At 42.5% G+C, this 21,954-nt stretch overlaps 1 protein-coding gene across 3 annotated transcripts in view; it reads left to right on the top strand.

Annotated features, from left to right (window-relative positions):
• LOC125465406 (transforming growth factor beta receptor type 3-like) overlaps positions 1 to 19,456 on the top strand; it is a 141,639-nt gene extending 122,183 nt beyond the window's left edge. For all 3 annotated transcript variants that reach the window (XM_059638415.1, XM_059638413.1, XM_059638414.1), the window contains 3 exons: positions 3,693 to 3,785; positions 12,526 to 12,639; positions 14,119 to 19,456. In XM_059638415.1, coding sequence (XP_059494398.1) covers positions 3,693 to 3,785; positions 12,526 to 12,639; positions 14,119 to 14,237 — 326 coding nt within the window. In that variant the 3' untranslated portion in view covers positions 14,238 to 19,456. The remainder of the gene's footprint in view (positions 1 to 3,692; positions 3,786 to 12,525; positions 12,640 to 14,118) is intronic.
• The last annotated feature ends 2,498 nt before the right edge of the window (positions 19,457 to 21,954 follow it).

The raw sequence follows: 21,954 nt of genomic DNA on the forward strand, positions 1-21,954 counted from the left end.
GCAAACTGTTAAGTGCAAATATATTTATATATGCATGCCCTAGTTCTGACCTTGAGTTAGCTTCTCAATCATTTGTGCAGTTTTAAATATGCTGACAAAGGCATGCTGATGTCAGTAACATTCTTTTAAAAAGGACAAATTTTGGTGCTGAAATGTTTATAGTCATTAAGTTATTGTTTCAGGCAGACCTGAAATCTGATCTTCCTTCCTATTTTACAGTGTTGTGTGTCATTCCTATAACTGCTTTTCCTTCCCTCCCTCTGCAGCTTTGCATGGGCTGAGCCTTTCCAAATTTTCATGTTTCCTGCTTCTCTTTGTCTCATTCCCAAGACAGCATAGACAAAAAAAATGTGCAATTAATTGGATTTGGCTCTGTAAGGTGAGCGCAAATTCATTTTAACCAACGTTTGCATGCTATTTTAAAGCTTTATATTTTACATTTTTATTTAAAGCAATTGACTGAGGTAAAGTTGGTTGTTCACCTTAGAAACCAAAACACAAATCAGTGCTAAGATAACATGGCATGAAGCTGGATGAACATAGCAGGCCGAGTAGGAAAGTTTGATGTTTCGGGGTCAGACCCTTCTTCAGAAATGGGGGAGGGGAAGGGGATTCTGAAATAAATAAGGAGACAGGGTAAGGCGGATAGAAGATGGATAAAGGAGAAGATAGGGTGAGAGAAGATAGACAGATCAAAGAGGCGGGGTTAGAGCCAGTGAAGGTGAATGTAGCTGGGGAGTTAGGGAGGCTTCAGGTCAGTCCAGGGAGAACCCACATGTCAAGGAGGTGGGATGAGGTTAGTGAGTAGGAGATGGGTGTAGGGCTTGAGTTGGGAGGAATGGTTAGGGAGGCGGGGGACTAGCTGGGCTGGTTTTGGGATGTGGTCGGGAGAGGAGATTTTGAAGCTTGTGAAATTTTGAGGTTTTGAAGCTTTCTGAAACAATGTAATTTTAAAAATATGTTCTAGATTTCAGTTTGGAATTTGTTTATTTAATGTTTAATGATCAGTATGTCAATATACCTTTTAAGTGACACGCCGATGATACCATCACTGTCATAGCATTTGACCTAAGGGCATGAAGGTCATCCTCCGAATCACTTTTAAGTGTAACATGCCACAAGAAGTATGCTACTATGTGTAACTTCGTAGCTTAACATTAGCCCAGATGTTGTGTCTGATGGATGTCATGTTTATTTGTAATTGTAAGCTTGTAATAAATAACTGATTATTCAATGTCACAATATTCATGCCTAGTTTCCAGTGCCACAAAGGATAACACAACATTGCCGCATCAGGTAAAATACCCCACTGATGTGCAAAATCACATCAAGCTCAAGGATAAATAGAAGTGGATCCTTAAATAAAAGAAAGTCAGCTCAGATTTCCCAAAAATACAAATTGTGTTTATCTAACTTAATTGAGTTCTTTGGTGAAATAATAGAGAGGGTTGATGAATAGGACTGAGGGTCCATCGTTAATGTGAACTCTCGACTCTGTTTCTCTTTACTGAAATTGCCTGGTCTGAAGATTTTTGGCATTTTTTGACTTTTATCTCTTGGAGAACTATATGTACAGCTAATGAAAATGCACATAGCAACAGTGCATTGACATGCTGAAACTCTGCAACAGAGACTGTCAGTGGCACAAACGTTGCAGACATATTTGGAATTGTGTCCCAACTTGTAGTTCCTTCTTCCTGGAACACTAGCCTCAAGTTTGAGGTGGCCACAAGAGGGATGAGAGTGGTGTGCTGTTACTCGAACCCTTACAGTGTGGAAACAGGCCCTTCAGCCCAACAAGTCCACACCGAACCCCAGAGCACCCCATCCCCCGTAACCCACCCATTCTATACATCCCCGAACACTGTGGGCAATTTAGCATGGCCATTCACCTAATCTGTACATCTTTGGACATCATTGTCATTAGCCATATTGGTCTGTCTGAGTGAATGAGAGAGAAAGAGACTACCTATGCACCAGGGCCTGGTGCATATCTGTAACTGCATCGAAGCCAAGAGCAGCAGCCTCTGGTTGTGCTCTACTAGCGTATCTATGATGAGGATGACTGCCTTGTGCATTTCTGCAAGCAGAGATAAGTGAGCAGGCTGCCTCCATTTTATCTGAGGCAACATGGCAGCACGTTATACATGTGGCTGAGTTTGGAGACCACTTTGCTAAGCAGAGCACTGAGTGGTTCTGTGGAGGTTACCTCCTCTGCAAATGCATGTTTTTTGAATGAGGTGTAAATACAGATATTTGATACTAGATGTGTATGCTTCAGAAAGAAGGAACATTGAAAAGGACAGTTAAACCTTGGCCAGGTCTGCATCATCTATTATGTGTGAGAGGGGATCTATTCAGGACTGTCTTTAACAGTAATGCAAAGCAAGCAGGTGAAAATAAGTTTTGAATTACATTGACCTGGATTAAAAGGACCCTTCTAAAAATAAACTTGGATTAGGTTGTTGATGAAACCCTTTTGAGACTTTCAAGTCCTGTCCCAACTCCAACCACTTCCCCATGTAGCTGGGATAACAAAGTGTGGAGCTGGATGAACACAGCAGTCCAAGCCGCATCTTAGGAGCACAGGATGCTGCTTGGCCTGCTGTGTTCATCCAACTCCACACTTTGTTATTTCGGATTCTCTGACCCCATTTAGCTGGAGCAGCTAGCTCTGTGTTCTGCATCTTTGCACCACTTGCTCAGGCCTTTGTGCATATCGCAGCCTATCCAAAATGTCAGGACAAGCTGAAAGTAATTAAAGCCATTATAAAAAAGCTGCCTGTTGGGAAAGCATTGTTTCTTCCCTGGTAAGAGTCTTTGAATTTGGCAGGAGACACTTCAGGACATTTCTTACTCAGTGCAGAGCATGAAGATACCAAAAATGATAAGACGATAGCTGCATTATTTATTTGAATGTCTTCCTATCTTGGATTGATATGTGACATGAATATTTTATGCAGAACTTTTAGCCACTTTCTTCCCTCATGTCCAAAGTTCTTCTGGTGGACTACATTTTGAATACTTTATCCAGTTTTGTTCATTGAGTCTCAGAATAGTGTGAGGAAAAACTGGAGAAGGAGATGTTGGCAAAGTAATCTTAGAAGCATTCTAGATTGTAAATAACATGGAAAATGTAAATCTGGAGAATTTATTTTAAATTGAATAAGGCACATAGATCTGCATTTCCCTTTTTCAAATTTAAATTTAATATTGGAAAGTGTTTCTTCGTACAAAACATTATCAGTACATGGAGCACTTCTATGTACTGTAATGGAGACAAAGTTACTTACTCTGTAAAATCACCACCATTTTATAAAGCAGTTCTATGCTGCAGTAAGAAGATTTTGCACTTCATCTAGACAAAAGAGCCAAGATGGACTGAATGGCTTACCTCATAAGTAATTATTTTGCGATTCAATTAATAGTATTTCTAAACTTCAGTAACAAGGAAATGTTTAATGCAGCCGAACAATATATGGTGATGGCAGTAGTCATACCATGTGATTGAGTAAAATATTTTAAAATAAAGCAATCTACAAAAGCAAACAAAATATTGAGATCTTCAGAATTAGTATTTTTAAGATTATTTAAAGAAAAATTAGTATGTAGTAATAGCTTACAGCTCTAAGTTACAGTTAGAGGACAGTCTTGTTCACATTAAAATAATGTAAACCTGTTTTACCTTCTAGTTTGTCCCACACTCTCAGACCCCTCCAGTCAGGAGGAACCAGCTCCCACAAGTCGCAGACCAGACGGCCCAGACCTCACAAGTCACAGGCCAGGTAAATACCTTTGCTTGGTTATTTTGCCAAATCTGAAACACTTTTTACGTGATGAATGATATGTTGGTTTATTATAGAAATGTTAAGGTACTTCATAGGGCGGGAGAAGAAGTTCAAGAAAAGTCAGTTTTAACTCTTGTACCTATACAGGTAATTAAAATACAGTATTTGCTGTAATAAATTACTCCAGTATGTAAGCTCATGATGTTTCCTGTAACTTGATGGTATCAAGTGTTTGCATACCTGTCTTTTTGCCATTTTATCCCTGTCTCCCCGTATCTCTTTGTATTCATGTATTTATACACATACGTAAGAAATTATACACCTAAACTGTATCTCCTAACTTTCACACTTACACCTAAAATTCTTAACATATTTCAAAGCAAGTAAAAAGGAACATAGGGACTCTGCAAGAACTCTAGAGTCAGTTCCAGTTAAATTCCACTTTGGCCTTACCCCTTCCTACATGCAACCTCCCCTGGTCATGCAGTCCTCCAAGCTATTTGTTCTGGCATCTTGTGCATTCCCGATTTTAATGGCTGCGCCATTGATGGCTTTACAGTCACCAAGCCCCTTTATGTCTCTAACTTTAAGACACATGAGCATTTGAATCAAGAGTAGGAGGAGTACACAACTTGGTCCCTGGAGTCTGCACTGCCCTTCAATAAGATTATGGCTAGTCCGACTACTCCATATTCTAGTGAGTTTTGAGAAGATTTGTAGCTCAGGTTGAGGTTCTGGATGTGAGTTTGCTCGCTGAGCTGCAAGGCTAGTTTTCAGACGTTTCGTCATTTTTTTTTATTTGAAAAAATATACTTTATTCATAAGATGTACAAAAAATAAAACATATTTATACACCTACCCAGTCATGCAAGCCGCTCCGGGTTAGCCAGGGGGTACGTACACCAACTAAAAGAAGAAAAACCCAACAAAGAAGAAAAAAAAACAAAGCAAATAAAATATCCTGGCAGTCGTCACCCCGCACAGTCCCAGTTGGGGAAGGCGCCAGCTGGGCCCAGTTACCAGATAGGACCCTTTTTTCTATTCTGGACGAGGGGTTTCATAACGTGGTCTTTCCCCACCGCGCCTTGGCGGCGGCTGCCCCAAGCTTTAGCACGTCCCTCAGCACGTAGTCCTGGACCTTGGAGTGCGCCAGTCTGCAACATTCGGTTGGGGTCAGTTCTTTCAGCTGGCAGACCAAAGAGCATCTTTCACCGCATTGATGGTCCTCCAGGCGCAGTTGATGTTGGTCTCAGTGTGCGTCCCGGGAAACAGCCCGTAGAGCACGGAGTCCCGCGTTACGGAGCTGCTCGGGACGAACCTTGACAAATACCACTGAATCCCCCTCCAGACCTCCTGTGCATAGGCACGCTCCAGAAGGAGGTGATCGACAGTCTCGTCTCCCCCGCAGCCACCTAGAGGGCAGCGTGCCGTGGCGCAGAGATTCCGGGCATGCATAAAGGATCTCACTGGCAGAGCCCCTCTCACCGCCAGCCAAGCAATGTCCTTGTGCTTGTTTGAAAGTTCTGGCGATGAGGCATTCTGCCAAACGACTTTGGCAGTCTGCATGGGGAACCACACTACGGCATCCACCCTCTCCTTTTCCCGAAGGGTCTCGAGGATATTACGTGCTGACCACTGCCTGACGGCCTTGTGGTCAAAGATGTTTCTTTTCAAAGATTTCTCCACGAAGGACAGGTGGTACGGAACGGTCCAACTACTCGGAGCGTGCTGCGGCAACGAGGCCAGGCCCATCCTTCGCAACACCGGGGACAGGTAGAACCTCAGTAAGTAGTGACACTTGGTGTTTGTGTACTGAGGATCTACGCACAGCTTGATGCAGGCGCACACAAAGGTAGCCGTCAGGGCGAGGGTGGCGTTCGGTACGCCCTTTCCCCCATTTTGCAGGTCTATGTACGTGGTGTCCCTGCGGACCCGGTCCATCCTCGACCCCCAAATGAAGTGGAAGATGGCCCGGGTGACCGCAGCGGCGCAGGTCCAGCTAATAGGCCAGGCCTGTGCCACATACAACAGTACCGAAAGCCCCTCGCACCTGACAACCAGGTTCTGATCCGCGATGGAGGGGGACTGGAGCGTCCACCTGCCCAGCTTCTGCTTCAATTTGGTGATACGCTCCTCCCAAGTCTTAGTGCACGCCCCAGCTCCACCAAACCAAACATCCAGCACCTTCAGGTAGTCGGTCCTGATGGTGAAGGGGATGCAGGAGCGGTCATCCCAGTTCCCGAAGAACACTACCTCGCTCTTACCCCTATTGACTTTGGCACCCGAGGCCAGTTTAAACTGGCCTCAGACGTCCAACAGTCTACTCACCGACCGACGATCGGTGCAGAAGACGGCGACGTCGTCAATGTACAGGGAGGTCTTGACCTGAAGGCCTCCGCTGCCTGGGATAGTCACGCCCTTCAGGCTCACGTCCTTCCTGATGGATGCGGCGAAGGGCTCCACAAGGCACACGAACAAGGCAGGAGAGAGCGGGCAGCCCTGCCTGACTCCAGATCTGACAGGAAAACTGTCCAGTTCCCACCCGTTGATCGAGACTGCGCTAACGATGTTGACGTAGAGCAGCCAGATCCAATTGCGGATGCCCTCCCCGAACCCCAATTTGGAGAGGACGTCCTTCATGTAAGCATGAGAGACCCTGTCGAAGGCCTTCTCTTGGTCCTGGCTGACGAGGCAAGTGTCCACCCGCCTGTCCTGTACGGAGGCGATCATATCCCTGATAAGCGCGAGGCTCTCAGCAATCTTCCTGCCTGGCACAGCACAGGTTTGGTCAGGGTGAATCACTGACTCCAGGACAGACCTGACCCGGTTGGCTATGACCTTGGCCAGGATTTTGTAGTCCACGTTCAAAAGTGAAATGGGATGCCAATTCTTAATTTCTTCCCTCTCCCCCTTCCTCTTGTAAATGAGGGCGATGATGCCTTTCCTCATGGACTTGCACATTTCCCCTGCCCGAAGCGCACTATCGTACACCTCCAGCAGGTCCTGGCCAATCAGGCCCCACGGAGCGGAATACAGCTGGACCGGTAAGCCATCGCTTCCGGGAGTCCTATTCCTGTCCAAGGACTTGAGGGCTCTGGTCAGCTCGTCCAGGGATATCGGCCGGTCCAGCCACTCCCTCGTGCCGTCGTCTAAGACCTCCGTGATAGACGACAGGAACAACTCGGAGGCCGTGCTGTCCGTGGGCTTCATGTCGTACAGTCCAGCATAGAAGGATCTGCTGATCCTCAAAATGTCGGGCCGAGACGACGTCACCGAGCCATCGTCCTCCTTCAGCCGGCTAAGCACAGAGCTCTCTTTGTGCACCTTCTGAAAGAAGAAATGCGAGCACTGTCGTCCTGCTCCACGGAGCAGACCCTGGACCAGAAGATTATCCGGGAGGCCTCCGTGGCGAAGAGCAAGGCTTGCTGGCCCCTCACCTCGCGGAGGTCCTCCGTGACATTGACCCCCATCAACTGCAGAAGGAGCAGGTTCTGCACCCTTTTCCGGAGTCGCGACAGCTTTCCCCGCCTCTCTCTTGCCTTCTGAACACCCTTGAGGACAAAGAACCTCTTGATGTTCTCCTTCACCGTCTCCCACCAGTCGGCTGGAGATTCAAGAGGGGTTTCACAGTTCTCCAACCAGCGTACTCCCTCTTAAGCTCCTCGACGTTCTCTGGGGTCAACAGAGTCGTGTTGAGCTTCCACGTCCCCTTGCCGGCCGGCTGGTCGTCCTGTAAGTGACAGTCGGCCAGCAGGAGGCAGTGGTCAGAGAAGAACACCGGCTTGACGCCGGTGGACCCGACCGAGAACGCCCGTGACACAAACAGGAAGTCTATCCTTGAGCGGATAGACCCGTCTGGCCGCGACCAGGTGTACCTCCGCTGCGCTCCGTCTGCAGGGGTGCTGAAGACATCGAGCAGCTTGGCGTCCTTCACCGTGCCCATCAGGAATCTGGACGTGACGTCCAGTTGACTCCCCACGCCGAATCTTCCATCTGCATCGATGATGCAGTTGAAGTCTCCGCCTAGGATGACCGGCCTGGACGTAGCCAGCAGGGGTGGAAGCCGCTCCAGGACGGCCAACCGCTCGCTCTGTACCGCTGGGGCATACACGTTGATCAGCCTCAGGGGAGCGTTCCTGTAGGTGACGTCAGCCACCAGGAGGCGCCCCCCCACCACCTCCTGAACTTGAGAGATGGTGAAGTTGCGCCCCCGCAGCAGAATAGCCAGGCCCGAGGAGCGACAGTCGTTACCCCCCGACCAGATCCCCACAGGTCCAGGCGCCGGACCATTTCCCGTACCTGCCTAGGTGCGGTATCCCGCACTCCTGCAGAAACAGGAGGTCCGCCTCGATGGTGGTCAGGTAGGCCAACGTGGATTCACATCTTGCGGTGGACCTGACACTGCGCACATTAATGCTCGCAACTCGTACCCCCATTGTGGGCAGTGACCGCAGTACCCTCCCAAAGTCCAGCCCCTCCATCTGTTCCTTCATGCCCATTGCCCAGGCTAACTGCTGGATGCTCTCTGGGCTCAGGAAACCGTCCGTGCTGCCTTCCGGGTGGCATCCCCCCCGTCAGGGGTGCGGAGGCAGGAGCGTCCGGCTCCGGGTCAGGCTGGGGACGCGCTGTTTCCTCCTTCCCGCCTGGAAGTTCTGGGGGGCCCTCCAGTGCCCCAGCAGCACTTGACTGGGTGTCAGAGGGAGCCTCGGGACACCACCCGTCACCTGGAAGCCGGGTGCTGCTTTCCTTCTCCCTCGAGATCTTTAACTTCAGCTTTGGGCGGGCCCTCTCCGAATCCCCCTTGTCAGAGGAGCTCTTATAGCCCCCCCTGCAGCTGCCTCTTCCCGCCTGATGGTTGCGGTTCCTGGGCCCGTCGGCGCACCTTCCTCTTCGCTTTCCGGACCGTTGTCCACTCCCCGGGTCACCTGTCGCCGCCTCCATCGACTCCGGGTTGTTGAGGGTGGGGGGGGAGCGGAACCTGCAGGGGTGCTTTGCTGGCCTCGGGCCCATCCTGCGGGGCTGGGCCATCCTGCACGACCTGGCCCTCCTGCACATTAGTGGGGTCGTTGCTGGGCCCTGGTGCCTTCCTCTCCTCCGGGGGGAGCTGGCCCCGCATTGCCCCTGCCGGCGACCTGGGCGTAGGTGTTCCCCCGCTGCAGGCATGCCCTATAGAGGTGGCCCGCTTCCCCGCAAAGGTTGCAGCTTTTCTCTTGTGGGCAATCCTTTGCAAGGTGTCCCTCCTCCCTGCAGATGGTGGCTTTGCAGTCGGCCGCCACGTGACCTGACCTACCACAGGCATGGCAGACTTTAGGTTGCCCTGCATAGGTTAGGTAGCCCTTGCTCCTGCCGATCGCGAAGCTGAACGGTGGGTGTATGCCATTCCTGTCCACGCCCATCCTCAGCGTCACCTTGACCTGCCTCTTACTCGTCCAGATGCCAAAGGGCTCCATGATGTCACTTAGGTCCCCTTCCACCTTCACGTACCTTCCGAGGAAGGTCAGGACATCAACTGCTGGCACATGCGGGTTGTACATGTGTACAGTCACCATACGGCTCCTCTGCGCAGGCATCACAAACAGGAGGACAGTGGTCAATACAGAGAAGGGGCCCCTCACCTCCTTTTTCCTTGAAAACCTCCAGAAAGCGTTCGCAAAGCTTGGCACTCCTGAAGGTCACGTTGTAAAAACCTTCTCCGGGGAAATCCTGCAGGCAGTAAATGTCCGCAGCAGCGAACCCACAACAGTCTAACAGGACCCTCTTCACGAAGAAGGTGCGATCCACAGGTTCACCTTCATCCACCTTCTTTACGGAAACACAGATGGTGTTCCGGACCCCCTGACCTGGGGCACAAGCACTTGCCGCAGCCATCATTGCAGGTTGGCTGCTCCCTAAAACCAGAGTTAGGCCGAAGCCAGCATTAAGATCCACTGGTCGCAAGGGTGCACAGCCAACCCAACGTCGTCCTTTCACCTCCAAGGCAGCACTCTCCTCCTCTTGGTCCACAAGAGAGTGGGTCTTTATTTTGTTCCAGATGTAAGCTGGTTCACTGAGCTGGAAGGTTAGTTTTCAGACGTTTCATCACCATTCTAGGTAACATCATCAGTGAACCTCCAACAAAGCGCTGGTGTTATGTCCCGCTTTCTATTTATCTGGTTAGGTTTCTTGGGTTGGTGATGTCATTTCCTGGGTTGGTGATGTCATTTCCTGTTCTTTTTCTCAGGGGATGGATGGCAGGAAATGACATCACCAACCCAAGGAAACCTAACCAGATAAATAGAAAGCAGGACATAACACCAGTGCTTTGTCGGAGGCTCACTGTTGATGTTACCTAGAATGGTGACGAAACGTCTGAAAACTAACCTTCCAGCTCAGCGAGCAAACTCACATCCAGAACTCCATATTCTGTCTATCCTTAACTTTTTAAATCACCTTGTCTATCAAAAATCTACCAACCCCTGCCTTCAAAATATTCAAAGATGACTCTTCGACTAACTTTTGAGCTCCATAGACTGAACCCTGAGAAAAATTCTCTTTTATGTTGAAGGGGTTAACCCTTGTTTTAAAACAGACCTAATTTCTAGACTCACCACTAGAAAATCAGTCTTTCCACATGCACCTTGTTAAGATCCTTCGGGATCTTGTATGTTTCGATCAAGTCACCTCTTATTCTTCTAAACTGCATTAGAGATGGGCTTTGCCTATCTTTCCTCCATCAGATAACATGTCCATTACAGGTATTAGTCTATTAAACCTCTGCATTTGCATCCTTCTTCAAATAGAAATCATAACTATACACAGGTAAATAGTTTGGGATGTACTCACTAGAGTTTAGACGAATGAGAGATGATCTCATTAAAACTTAAGAGGCTTGATAGGGTAAATGCTGTGCTGAAGGGAAGATTTTTTCCCATCATGGGAGAATCCAGGACCAGATGGAATAGCCTCAGAATAAAGGGACGCCAATTTAAGACCAAGTCAGGGAGGAGTCACTCCTCTGAGGATTGAAAGTCTTTGGAACTCCTGGCTGCAGAGAGCTATGGGGGCAGAGTCCTTGTGTATATTTAAGGCTAAACAGATGTATTTTTGATCACTGGGGGCCCTAAGGGTTACCTATACAGGTTATTAAAATACAATATTCACTGTTATAAATTACTCCAATATATGTTAGCTCATGATATTTCATGTAACTTGATGTTATGAAGTATTTGGAAAAGGGCAGAAAAGCAGAAGTGAGAAATGCCGGATCAACCATCTTTCTATGGGTGGTGGCACAGACTCGATGGAGCAAATGGCCTACTTCGATGTGATTTCAGTGCTGTCCTGTATAGCTGAAGCATAACCATCCTTCTTTTGCATTCAATTCCCTTTGCTATAAACTATAACATTGTGGCAATTTTCCAGATTACTTGCTGTGCCTCCTTGATGGTCTCTTGAGATTTATCAGCGAGGATACCCAGATTGTTCTGCATCTTGAAGTTCTGCAATCTCTCACTATTTAGAAAACGCTTCTTTTTTATTCTTCCTGTCTGCTCATTTGAACTATTTGTATCCATTTAGTAACTTGTTTATGTCCTCTTCACAACTTACTCTCCCACCTTTAAAATGAACTGTTCTACCAGGGTTTTGATAATTTGTAACAATGTGACTTGCTGTCAAGTTTTGTTTAATAATGTTCCCGAGAAGCATCTCAGTGCATCTTGTAATGTCAAAACGACAGAATATATAAATATAAGCTGTTTTTAAAGGATAAGGGTTAAGAGTGGGCAGAAGCTTGACATGTGGACTATAACGTGGGAAAATGTGAGGTTATGCGCCTTGGAAGGAAGAGTAGAAGAACTAAACATTACTTAAATGGAGAAAGCTACAGAGGGATTTGGCATCCTCATGCATGAATCTCAAAAGTTAGTATAACAGGTTTAGCAAATAGTAGGAAAGACAAATGAAATGTTGGCCTTTATTTCAAAGGTAATGGAGTACACAAATAAAATATTGTGCTGTGAATGATTTTGGTTTTCTTTATTGACGAAAGGTGTCCTGACATTGGGGACAGTCCAGAGAAATTTCACTGGGCTGAACCTAGATATGGAGGGATTTTCTTATGAGGAGAGATCGAATAAGTTCAGCTTGTACTTATTGCACTTTAGCAGAATGAAGAGTGACCTGCATTGGAGCATAAAAGATTCTTAGGAGGCTTTACAGGGTAAATGTTGTGGGGATTTTTCCTCTTGTGGGAGAGTCCAGGACCAAAGGATATAATCTCAGAATTAGCCGCTTAGGACGGAGATGAAGAATGTCTTCTCTGAAGGTAGTAAATCTGTGTAATTCTTTATAGCAGTGGGTTGTTAAGTATATTAGAATAGACAGATGTTTAATCAATCAAGGAAATCAAGAGTTATGGGTAAATGACAGGGAATTGGAGTTGAGAATCAGACATGATCTCATTGAATGGCAGTGCAGACTTGGTGGGTCAAATGGCCTACTTCTGCTCCCACATTTTATGGTCTTATTTTGAGGTTTGAAGTGTCAATGATAAAATAATTCTTTTGATTTACAGAATGAAAACGTTTTATTTTGCAAACCAAGTTTCTAAAACCAACAGTTGAGTTAGTACACTTTCTACTTAACGGTTTGAATCTGATATATATGTGTCTCTTTAGAAGACCAGAATATTTTGCTTTAGCCTGGGGTAGTTCAGATTTTGTAACCTGATTCTAATTGAGCCCTTGTTATGTTTTAGATCCTCCAGTGTTCCAGGGATTGGGAATGTCAGCTGCATTAGGAATTGCATTTGGTGCATTTGTCATTGGAGCATTTCTGATTGCAGCTTTGTGGTATATCTATTCACACACTCGTGAGTACCAACTTAGATTTATTATTTATACTATAGAAACTGATAATTTGATATTTTACCTATAGTTTTTACTCTCCATTTGCTGCACGCCCTCTCTGATTTTCAGATACTAAAACCCAGATTTTCAAAGGTTGTTGGAGCAGCACTGGTGGCAGATTAGCCAGGAATTTCCCACTACTAGATGGAAAGTTGATCTGATTTGGTAGAATGACATGCTCCATGTCATTTTCGAGAAGGACAGGTCTGAAAAGCCACCTGTCTACAAGCAGCAGGTTGCAAATGAAGATAAATATAACAACGTCCTCACCAACTGAAATTTACAGCCAAAATCTAGGCTCCCTATGATCACCAAAATATGGCCAATCAGAGGAGACTGGCTCCTGATGGCAGACTGGAAGATGATTGCTCCAGCAGACTTTTTAAATCCCCAGCTGTTACAATATAAACAACTAAGCTATAGCCTCAAGCTGCTCTGTGGAGAGTTACCATTTCATTGAAGCTGGCCTGTCAGTTGTAGGCTCTTTCTATTTTTATATTTCAAAAAAAGTGATCAGAGCTTATCTGTGATTGGAGCCACATTCATTCTGTCCTGTCTACATTGGCAGCTCTTGACTCAGATGTGTCACGATTGGAGGGCATCCAGTTGGCTCTCCAGCCCATGTGCATCATCCTTAACTTGATGGCGGCAATTACCTCTGACCACTAATTGGCCTCCCACTTGACAATCCCATCAGCGAGCTACGTCAGGAATCTGGATGTTCTTTGTGTTATCTTTCCAAGGACATTGTGCCACTTTTGAAGTACTGTATACAGGACAGTGTACAGTTTCTGGTCATCCTGCTATAGGAAGGAAATTATTAAATTGAAGAGGGTTCAGAAAAGATTTACCAGGATGTTGCTGGGACTGGAGGGTTATATCATCCATCACTTTTGCCCAGATTCGGGTTTGTGTTCCACAGTGGATTTCCTTCCCACACAGGGTTTCCTTCCATTTAATTTATTTTAATCATATATTGTTTAACCCCTCTCAACGTTATTTTTTAAGAACTGTTAGTACTTTTGAGGCCTCAGCTATAACCAGTCCCTTTAAATTTCAATTAAACTTTATTGCCTGTTCCCTTTTCAAATAAAGCTAACTTATTGCACCAGATAATGTTGCTCAAGTGGATGATTATATTTTTAAAAGATTAAGCTCACTTCACTAAATTTATGCATAATCAGCTCAATATGAAGTTGGCTAGGTTTACATTTATAGCTGGGTATTAAGTCTAAACCAAACTGCAAAATCAATTCTAGTGTTGATTAGGCTTACTGGTAACGTTTGTATGTATTTATGAATGAATGTTAGGTTAACTTAGCACTGGTCACAACTTTTATGGAGATGAATAAGGGAGCACTGTAAATCTGTATGCAGGTCTATGACACTGTTGTGTTGATGAAATTTTGATTACTAGTTTGTTACTTATTTCTACCTTGTAGGTCCTTCTGAAAAAAAGCAGCCTGTTTTCACTAATCCACCTACATCTGAGAACAGCAGCACTAATCACAGCATCAGTAGCACCCGAAGTACCCCATGTTCTACAAGCAGTGTTGCATAGCCATCATCTTCAATGCTTTCAACAATACTGACTAGTTAAAATATGTTGTTTTATGACAACTGCCTTTTCCTTTCTTGCAAAATTCTGAGTAACCTATGGTGAATTCAACGGTAAAACATCTTTGAAAGTGATTTAACAGCTGCAAAGAAAATCCATTTTCAAAAAGAGAAATGACTTGTGGCATTACAGTTCACCAACTGGAACTCCAGTAGCAGATCTGCCTAATAGGTGTCAGGCATCTAGAGAATAACATTGTCAGACAGTGACTACAATGCAGGTGATGCCTTAAACTACAAGGGTAAAAGTCTGATTTCTTACTATTGTTTGAAGATAAGGCTAGGATTAGCCATGAATATTCAGGTATTTGTGTATTTTTAATATTTAAGTACTGGTATAATACTTTATGCAAGGGTTTAATAACTACTTTCACTTTCTCTCAGAGAGATTATTGATGGTAATGTAAACTATATGGGTGTGCTTTGTCATCAGTATTCCAATGTGGAATGCAGCCATAACCAGCCAAAAACAGAAATTGAGCAATTATGATTTAAAGGGTGATTCCACAATCCTGTTGAATTGTGCCCAATTGACTTTGATAGGACTTCACTTGAGAGAACGGAAGCTGCTGTTTTTGTGGCTTACGTCTTTGTCCCTTGCCCATTTCAGTACAGTTGCCCACTAGGAGAATAAAAACACAATTATCACAATTTTTATCAAGATATCAACTGAATTTAACTAATGCAAAATTTTGCACCCTGCACACAAATTGCAGTGTCACTGGTAGGAACGTTCCTTTTTAAAAGGGAAAATCGAAAATCGTGATGAACTAAGTAACAATTAGAAAAAAGCTGACTTATTAAAGGATGTTACAGGGAACCAAGAAAAGATGAACCACTTTTTTACAGATTTTTACATTGTGCCTTTTATTTAAAAGCAAATCATGAATACAGTTTGACTACAGACTTACAAAATGTACACTGCCATGAATCCTATTGAATATCCTAGAATCGTAATTTTGAGATCCCATAAGCCAAAAAACAAACTCCCAAGTGAGTACTTTATGTGTGGCCTTTAGAGATAATTATTAAAGCAATTACAATTCTAAGTGCTGTGTTTACCAGAAGTTTACTCCTACCCAACATCTGTTTGAGTCAGTTCACTGCTGGCCAAGGAAAGGGAAAGTCCATGTCAAATGACACAGTTGGCTTTCGGTTGAATTGTACCTCAACCTAATTTCCAACCATTACTATTATCGATATCAACTAAAAAGGACACTGTACCGGTCCATTTTATTTGTAAACTTTTTATCTTAGGATATGTTATGTTAAAGTTACTATAGAAATGCATGTTTTTCATGCTTGGCCATAGAGTAGAAAATGCAAATTTAAAGTAAAATGATTTAACAAGGTATAGAGCTGGATGAACACAGCAGAACAAGCAGCATCAGAGGAGCAGGAAACCGGCATTTGGGATCTGGACCCTTCTTCTGAAGTGCAGTCTACTAAATGCACTTTTCTGAAGAAGGGTCCAGACCCAAAACGTCAGCTTTCCTGCTCTTCTGATGGTGATTGGCTCCCAGAGTTCATCCAACTCTACATCCTGTTATCTTAGATTCTCCAGCGTCGGCAGTTCCTACTATCTCTTAAAGTAATAAGTTTTTTTTAAGAAAGAAAGAGATTTTCTTGTTGAAAAATTAACGAAGGGAAAATCAAGACCCATTCACCCATCCTCTGCAATTTCTCCCAGCCCTACAGCCGTATCAAAATTGTACATTTGCCCACCTTTGATACTTTCTGGACTCGGTCTTCCTCACCATCGCAGGCATTTATTTTTTCTGGTCAGGCTCAACTCTGTATAGCGCAGTCCTTTAAATCTGTCCCTCACTGTCTCCTCCTCTTAAGACAAGAATTAAAGACTACTTCTTAGCACTTTCTTTGAGCATCACCTCCTTTATCTCTTTTGTCAATTTTTGTCTGATTTGTGCTGTTATGAATGCTTTGATACATTGTATTAAACTAAAAATTTCATACAAATGTGTGATATAGAGGAACTAATGGATGCTGAAGTAGCATCCACTAGAACCTTTGTAATAGTGTGAATTATTAGTGTGAATTAAAACTTGAATAGATATGACTTCGGATTCATCCTCTTAGTTCGAGGGGATTTTGTACGAAAAATGTTGAGAAATTGTTACCATTTAAGGGCACTCTGACCATCATATTCCAAAGTAGAGTGCGTAAGATCCCTACATATATCACCACGTGCTTAAAAGGTGCCTGGAATTGTCGTAGTCAGTATTGCCATGCCAGTCCCATTTGCAGCTGATGTCGGGGGATAGACTGCTTAACAATAATAGCCTTTCGTTTTCTCTTACTGGTCTGACACCATCTCCACTAGTGGACTTTTCCTCAGTTGTAGCAGTCAAAATTCCAATCTGACCCAATCCTGCTACCTCACCTTTTGTTCACAATGTATCTTGAAGAACGTGCGGGAACAATATTCAGATGAGCTAGATGTGTTTTATCAGGCCTAACCATATCCCTCAATGCTATGAGAACACAAATGAAAATATTAAATGAGACGAATTATAAATCCCAATAATTAACTTTGCCTCATGTGAGAGAGTAATTGAGTCCTATAACATGTGGATCTTTCTGATGTTGTATAATCTTGTTCGTATTCCTTACTAAATTGAAATAGTGTTAAAATGAAATGAACATTTAGAGGCTAAGTATTTCTCCAGCTATTCCCTTATAAATGTGTTTTAAGACAATGGAGTTAAATTATTTTGTTGTCTTGCCTTTTGGATTAATTTCTAAGGTGCACAAAACCATGTTCACAAGAAAATATGCAAACAACCATTTTGGATCATTCAGTTATAATGTACAGATTTGAGGAGTTGTATTGACACTTCAAATTGAAAGGACTTTACTTTAACGTTCCTTAGCATCTAATGGTGATCACTGTGAACTGACATTGAGATTAATGCACCATTAATACGTCATACCATATTAACCATATTAACCATATACCATATTAACAAACAACCAACAAAGTCACTGAGCTTTCAGTATTTTTCAAAAGAGGAAAGCTAGAAAACAACTTACAGGCTTGAAGGAATAGACTAAATCGAGTGGCAAATCGGATCTCTTGAATTTAGGAGTTAATACGTATAGATCAAGGGGAAGGTAAGAGATTTTGGACCCAGAATTTGTATAAATGTACCATTATGGTCCAACATTGAAAATAGTATACAATTTACAAATGAAGTAGAATTATGTTAGTGAAGATACAGTAATAAACTGGCTAGGAAAGGTATAAATTAGGATTTTAAAAGGGTACATTATCAAACAAAGTTTCTGTAAGTACACTAATCAGAACATCATGAGAATGACCAATTTCATTTGTGAATTCTGATTTAACATTGGCTTTTTTGGGTCAAAGGGAAATGGACCTTCTATGATCTCATTAAATGACCTGTGACTCTTCTGTTCATCATTTAGATTGTTCACCTCAGAAATTCATTTTATTCATGAATTTAATATTGAAGTAAGAACTATGTTTGTTTTTCTGTAAATTTTATACTGAGTTTTTGCAAAGTTGCTTAATCTTTACTACGTTTGTGAGAACAAAAAGTAAAGGCTGATTTTTTTCTTAAAACTCTCATTCATTCTGATGTTCAGAATTCCAGCTGAAAATTTCATCTACCCCTATCCCCCTTTGAGACATTGTGTTCTTTTATGTTGATTACTAGTGGTATTTAGTTTTTGCCACTATAACCGACCCTTCTAAAAGGCTGCGTTTTACGGTGCCAGTAGGTTTGTTCTGTATATTTCCAGTTTTGGAACAAGTATATTTAAGTCCTCTTTCAAAAGGAAGAGAACTGTATGATTCAAGAATCATTAAAACAAAAAAAAACTTGCATAGAAATTCATCTCATTAATATATTATAAATCATAACTATCAATATGCTTTGAGTAACCTGTTTTCTTTTTAAATCATATCTGGTTCCCAAATACTCTACAGTTTTATTTCAGTTTTACAGCATGGAGGAAAAAGCCCTTGAACAATGTGTCCATGCTGGTCTTCTCTTTAATCCCATTTCCCAGCATTTAGCCGATAGCCTTGTATGCTATGGCATTTCAATTGTTCGTCTAAATATTAACATGTGAAGGATCTCACTTCTGCCACCCTTCTGCCACCCTTTCAGGCAGTGGGTTCCAGATAGCCACCACCCTCTGGCTGGGGGTTTCTTCAAAATGCCTCTAAATCTCTTCCCCTTATTTTAAATCCATGTCCGTTGGTTGTTGAACCCTCTACTAAGTAGAAATGTTTATTTCTTTCTGTCTTACCTATGTCATTCATAAATGTGTGCACCATTATCCAGTCTCATTTCAGCCTATCTAGTCTCTTTTCCAAAAAAAAGCTAGAACTGTTAACTTTCTTTTGATGCAGTTTTACTGTGGATAAAAACTTGCCTATTAGCTCTCCACTTGATGTTGATGTTACTTTCATCAGCCTTTTAGATACTAGCAAGCTTCCTTCAAATTTACCTGCCGTTCAGACTGTCTTGAAGTGAAATGTCAGAGCAACTTATGATTCTTAATGGTTATACAAAAATTAACATTTTAATACTTAAGAAATTTCTTAATCCATTCCAATATTACCACTTCAAGAATTCTGAAAAGTTGTTGCATTAGATTTGTATCCTCACAACATTTAAAGGTTTGTGTGCCTACCAACAAAACATTCAAGTCAATTTTGATTTTTGATTGTTAATCGAAAATAAATATATTGGGTTCCCCCCTCTCTCGCTGTGTTGGAGAATAGCAAATGTTATGCTGTCATCTGAAACATTTTTATTAAAATACTTCTAAATTGCATGTTCGATGGCAACTAAATAGATTAAAACTTTGAAAACTGAGTATGTTGAAGGATGTACTCTTTTTTAATCAAAGCATGTGTTGTCTTACAGCATCCTCAGTGCCAGAATATTCATTCAAACTATTGTACTCCTTTTGAAAAATCTGATATGTTCTTGTTCTTATATAAATTGTATTGTTTTATGGAAGCTCTAATTCTATTTCTGTATGTATTTTCTTAAATTACAAATGCTTTTAATGTCTTCGAAGAAGACAGTTATTGATCTGTATCAGTCTTGTATGAGATATGTATATTATTGTCTATATTATAAAGTTTATTGTCAAGTTTATTAATAATCTCAGATCAATTAATCATGTAAACTTAACAAAATCCTTTTAAATCATTATTAAAACATTGAAAAAAAGTAGAACTGAATGGAAAGTTTTGCTGAAGATCAAGTACTCATTTAAGTGAACCAGATATTCAACTTAGAATGTCAATTTGAACAAGTGTCACACCTCACTGGGTTAGTAAAGATTTTTTTAAAAATAAGTAAATTCGTTACCTGACTTTTACACCTAGGCTAACATAAACCAGGTTTCAACTTATTGCAAGTAAACAGACCCTAGCTACAGGTAAACAATTATGAATTATCAGCATAAACTTGACTAATTAAACTGATTCCCTCATACAGTCCCCTTGCACAAATGTGGAAAAATGATGTTATGGACAGAGGAAACTGGGAAAGCAGTTCAGTTATCTCAATTCACCAATTTGCTGAGTTGGTTCTTGTGCTGACCAGAACATTGCTTCTCAAGTGGTCTTTCTCCAGCTGTTTTCACAGATTTGCACAAGGTGCAGATGACTGATTCACATTTGTAATAAGTCTCAACTTAACAGTCATGGCTCATGCTAATTGCTGGAGGGGGAAAAAATTTCTACAGGCTTAAAGTAACTTCTTACTGCAAAAAAAACAGCAAGAACTTCTGAGCTGAAGAGCTAGGGCCCCACATTGTGGTTGGCAGATAAAGACTTGTTCTTGATCAGCTATTTGTTGTCATCCAAAACTCCTTTTGTATGCAACTTTTTTTGTTTGTAAACCACATCTTGACTCCTGCTGGAACTTGTAGCTCTGTGAAACGTTTAAGGACACTGTCAGGTTAGCTGCTTTTCAAAACTAGGCAGTAACCCTCCAGACATCCTTGGTTTCAAAAATGTTCTTTTCCCATTACAGTTCACAGAAATAAGGAAAAACTGACATGCGAGAACAGGCAGGGAATAGAGGGATATGGGCCACATGAAGGCAAAAGGTTAGTAGTTTAGAAATGGTGTGTGTTAGCACACGCTTGGTAGGCCAAAGTGCCTGTTCCAGTGCTGTACTTTCATGTGGTTACTATTTTTATACAAGGAAGGTACTAAATTGTGGATATTGGGAAACTAATGGTGAAAAGTAAATATAGCAGGTGAAAAACAATTGCTAATGTGACAGTTGGGTTTTTTGATGTTTTATACCCTGTGCGGTGCACGACCAAAATGGATCACAAACCCGAGGTTTGATAAGGGAAGAGGAACAAGTTGTTTCAGTCAAGCACTTGTCTTGCTCTATTTTTATAATAGACGCCTAATCACAGTAGATTTTATGTTGTTCTCAAAGCCCAGCTTTGTCAATATACTAATAATGAATATTATGCTTGATGAATGGGAATGTTTATGTCCGTGTCAAGGATGAGGCAGTTGATAAAGGCAAATCCTTTTATCCTTGCATTTAACTTTTAAAACTGAATATTTTGTGATAGTATGAAAAGTTCTGCACAATTAGATTTTCTACATGGAATAAAAGTGCAGAGTGATATGGCTCAGCAATGTACCAGTATTTCAGGCATGGTTACCAGATTATTTTATACACTATCTACATGGATAATTTAATGTAACTTGCTCTGATATTGATATTTGCTAGTTCAGTTTGAGTGGACTATACAGATATATGTAATTGCAAAACTGACACAAACACTGAGAAACATTCACCATCTCAAAAAACTGCAGTGACAATGTACATGCATTTATGAGATTTGTACATCAGTAGCAAAACACCATTCTGTCCTGAAGTTTGCTTACATGTGTAAACTTATTAAGAACTTATTCAATTTTTTTGCCACTCTTCCTCCAATCAAATTTTGCCTCTGCTTAGTTTGTCTAGCAGTCACACTAATTCTGATCAAACCTGTGACAACAAATCCATCAGTAAGGGTTTCAGTAGCAAGGGAGGCAAAAATATTGATTATCAGAACCTTATCACAGGATCAAATATAACACCAACGTTTAATTTCAATAAATTACTAAGATGAGGCATTTGTGCTGAGGACTGAAAATAATACTTTGCCTTCCAAACTTTTGTTGCAGGACTGAATGAATAATTTCCCTCATCTCAGAAGCAGTTTGACGATTTAAAAAGCATAGAGAAAATTATAACATTGAAACTAAGCTGTGTGCACAAGACAGGATGGCATTTTAAACAAGCATCTGAGAAGTTGTGGCGATGAGAGAGTTTTCTTGGAATTTACCTTGCCTCTTCCTTTAATGTCAACCCATACAGTCAAGAACCAACCCTCACGAGTTGGAGATGGCCTTGGCAGTCATCAGCTCCTGTTATTCCTCAAGAATGGCATACAGAAGTATACTAGAGAAATTCTGAATATGTTGAGAGGACAGGATGCAAAGTGCAAACGTTCATTCAAACTAGCATGAGCAGCATTTGGGGTTGATGTTTCATTTCAGCAAAAAACTGGAAAAAGGTCAAAGCATGCAAATTTTTCCTTTGGGGAGGGTGAACTTCTTAAAGTCCTCAACTGCCACA

This window comes from Stegostoma tigrinum, chromosome 29 (genome assembly GCF_030684315.1).
Source record: "Stegostoma tigrinum isolate sSteTig4 chromosome 29, sSteTig4.hap1, whole genome shotgun sequence".
NCBI classification, from domain to species: Eukaryota; Metazoa; Chordata; class Chondrichthyes; order Orectolobiformes; family Stegostomatidae; genus Stegostoma; species Stegostoma tigrinum.